The sequence below is a fragment of the Spinacia oleracea genome, chromosome 4 (genome assembly GCF_020520425.1).
Source record: "Spinacia oleracea cultivar Varoflay chromosome 4, BTI_SOV_V1, whole genome shotgun sequence".
Classification (NCBI taxonomy): Eukaryota; Viridiplantae; Streptophyta; class Magnoliopsida; order Caryophyllales; family Amaranthaceae; genus Spinacia; species Spinacia oleracea.
This window is the reverse complement of record NC_079490.1, coordinates 68,106,408-68,108,746: the sequence shown is the minus strand read 5'-3', so window position 1 is coordinate 68,108,746 and position 2,339 is coordinate 68,106,408. Positions and strand designations below refer to the sequence as shown.

The 2,339-nt window shown below is 31.9% G+C and overlaps 1 protein-coding gene across 1 annotated transcript; it reads left to right on the top strand.

Moving 5' to 3' along the window:
• The first annotated feature begins 283 nt into the window (after window positions 1-283).
• LOC130471599 (protein SMALL AUXIN UP-REGULATED RNA 12) lies at window positions 284-673 on the top strand. The gene has a single exon (XM_056841822.1). It carries the CDS (start codon window positions 284-286, stop codon window positions 671-673), a length of 390 nt encoding a protein of 129 aa, XP_056697800.1.
• Window positions 674-2,339: the final 1,666 nt, after the last annotated feature.

The following is a 2,339-nucleotide window of genomic DNA, read 5'->3' as shown; positions in this document are numbered from 1 at the left end:
CATATAAATAGAAAAACCTAAAGAAAAAGTACATGAATGAAATTGTGCAAGAAGTCAATAAAACTAATGTGCTAAAAACAAACAAACAAAGAACATAATTATTATGTGCACAATGATTGATTGATAATATTTCCTATCTTTCTGTTGTTTTAAGTCAACAAAGACATACATTCCCCCTCGATTCCCCACTTTCCAATTACAAATATAAATACATCTCCTTTTTCCTCTCTTCCTTAACCTATTCCTCTCTCGCATGATCTACTTAGAATATTATTTAGTAATCATGTTGAAGAATATTAGAGTTAAATCTTTCACTAATTCATCATCCAAGAAAACGAAGAAGACCGTGATCAACGAGCATTCACACCGGCAATCTTTGCTAGTCAGAGGGTTGTTAGAGGAAGAATTATTAACCCCCACGAAGATCCCAACAGGGTTCTTCGCGGTGTATGTTGGACAAGGGAGGGAAAGATTTCTTGTCCCAACGAGCTTTCTTTCTCATCCCCTCTTCAAGATTTTACTAGAGAAGGCGTATGAAGAGTTTGGGTTTGAGCAAAAGAACGGGCTTATCGTCCCGTGTAGTGTTTCGACTTTTCAAGAAGTGGTTAATGCCGTGGGGACTAACCATGGAAAGTTTGATATGAGGAAACTCTTTGAGGAATTTGTTGTTTGATCTTTTATTTCTACATAATTAGAGAGAGAATCTCATACATTACTTAAGCTTAATTAATTGTAAGGTAATTAAGGGATTAGAGGCGATATTTGAGCTTGTTATCTTTCTAATGCTTCTAGTTGTAGATATAGCTAGGAAATCATGACAGCAATTCCAAAGAGGAGTACAAATACATTCCCATGGAATTGCCGTTGACGGTTGGTAGATTATGTAATTTATCGTGTATGAACGCAAATTTTTACATACACCCGACATTACCTTTTTCGTGCTACTCTCGCACGTCAAAATAATATTCTTTGTATTTTTTTTAAAAATAACATTAGTTTTGTAAAAAATAACATATATTTATAGAAAATATAACATAAGTCTATAGAAAAATAACATAGGTTTAAAAGTACTTATCTCTAAATTTTAAGAAACTTATATAAATATATTTCACAAAATTTATAGAAAATTTGAATTAATGGAATAAAGTGTCATTTTCAGAATAATAATTTTAAAAAATGGAATAAACTTGTTAACCGATTTTAGTATATAAAAAATGTACATTTTAATTTATTTAACATATTAAAAGTTAATGACCATAAATCTATTAACGTGTTTTTCAAATATACGATAAAGCAACATAATATAAAAACTTTAAAAGAAATATGATAATGACAAGAAATAACATGATTATGAAAATTAATAACATGTTAAAATAAACAAATCACACAATGTATTAGGGAAAAAATGTATTAATGTGACATCATATGTTTATATTATGGACATAAAAGTATATATAACACTTTACATTTTAAATCCCAAATATAACAATAAATTAAATCCCTAAACATATATTCAAGAATATTTTTCTTCTTGATCGTAACATTGTATATATTTTGCATGTAATATAGGTTTGCTAGCTCCTCATCTGGTGGTGTTATATATTTATCTTGAGCATAATTATTCATGTGCAATATCGATCATATATATATGAGAACCCCTCTTATAATGAGAACCCCTCTTTTAATGAGAACTTTCATCCTTAACCCTTGAATTTTGATTGACGGCCAAGATTTATGTTAATTAAAACCCATTAAAATGCCTATTTGACGTATAACCAAAACAAGCATATATATCGAACTTTTTAACACTCCTTCCCTTATTTTGATCAAGAGTCTCCTCGCACTCGCAAATTTCATTTAGCAATTATCTTGATAATCATCAAGTCATCGACATTAGGCAATCATATTCTTCAACTAATTGTTACTGTCGTCGTCGTAGACGATAAGATTAATGATAGAGGAATCAATGGCGACAAATCAACTCTTACCCGAAGGTATAACCATTTTCCCGGTAATCAACACCATTATATAGTTTTCCATAACAGTGTATGTATGCCTACAAAAACTTTTTAGCATGAATGAATCTTCTAGTGTACACCCTTAATATGAAGGAAAATTTGGTAATATTAATTCAACCTTTGGCCGATTTTCTTTTCAGCTACTTTTCGGTAGGACCGCCTTACAGGCGCGTGTAGGAAAGACCGGGTGAGACAACCACGCGCGCGTGGTCTCACGCGCGGTATAAAACGATTTTTTTGTTTACCGGGTTCTCACTTTCCCCTTCTCTCTTCTTAACCTATTTCTCTCTCCGCCAAAAATCTCTGGATCTCAGCCCCCTC

Excerpts from the sequence above, each read along its gene's own strand:
- LOC130471599 (XM_056841822.1), top strand. The coding sequence starts at position 284 with ATGTTGAAGAATATTAGAGTTAAATCTTTCACTAATTCATCATCCAAG.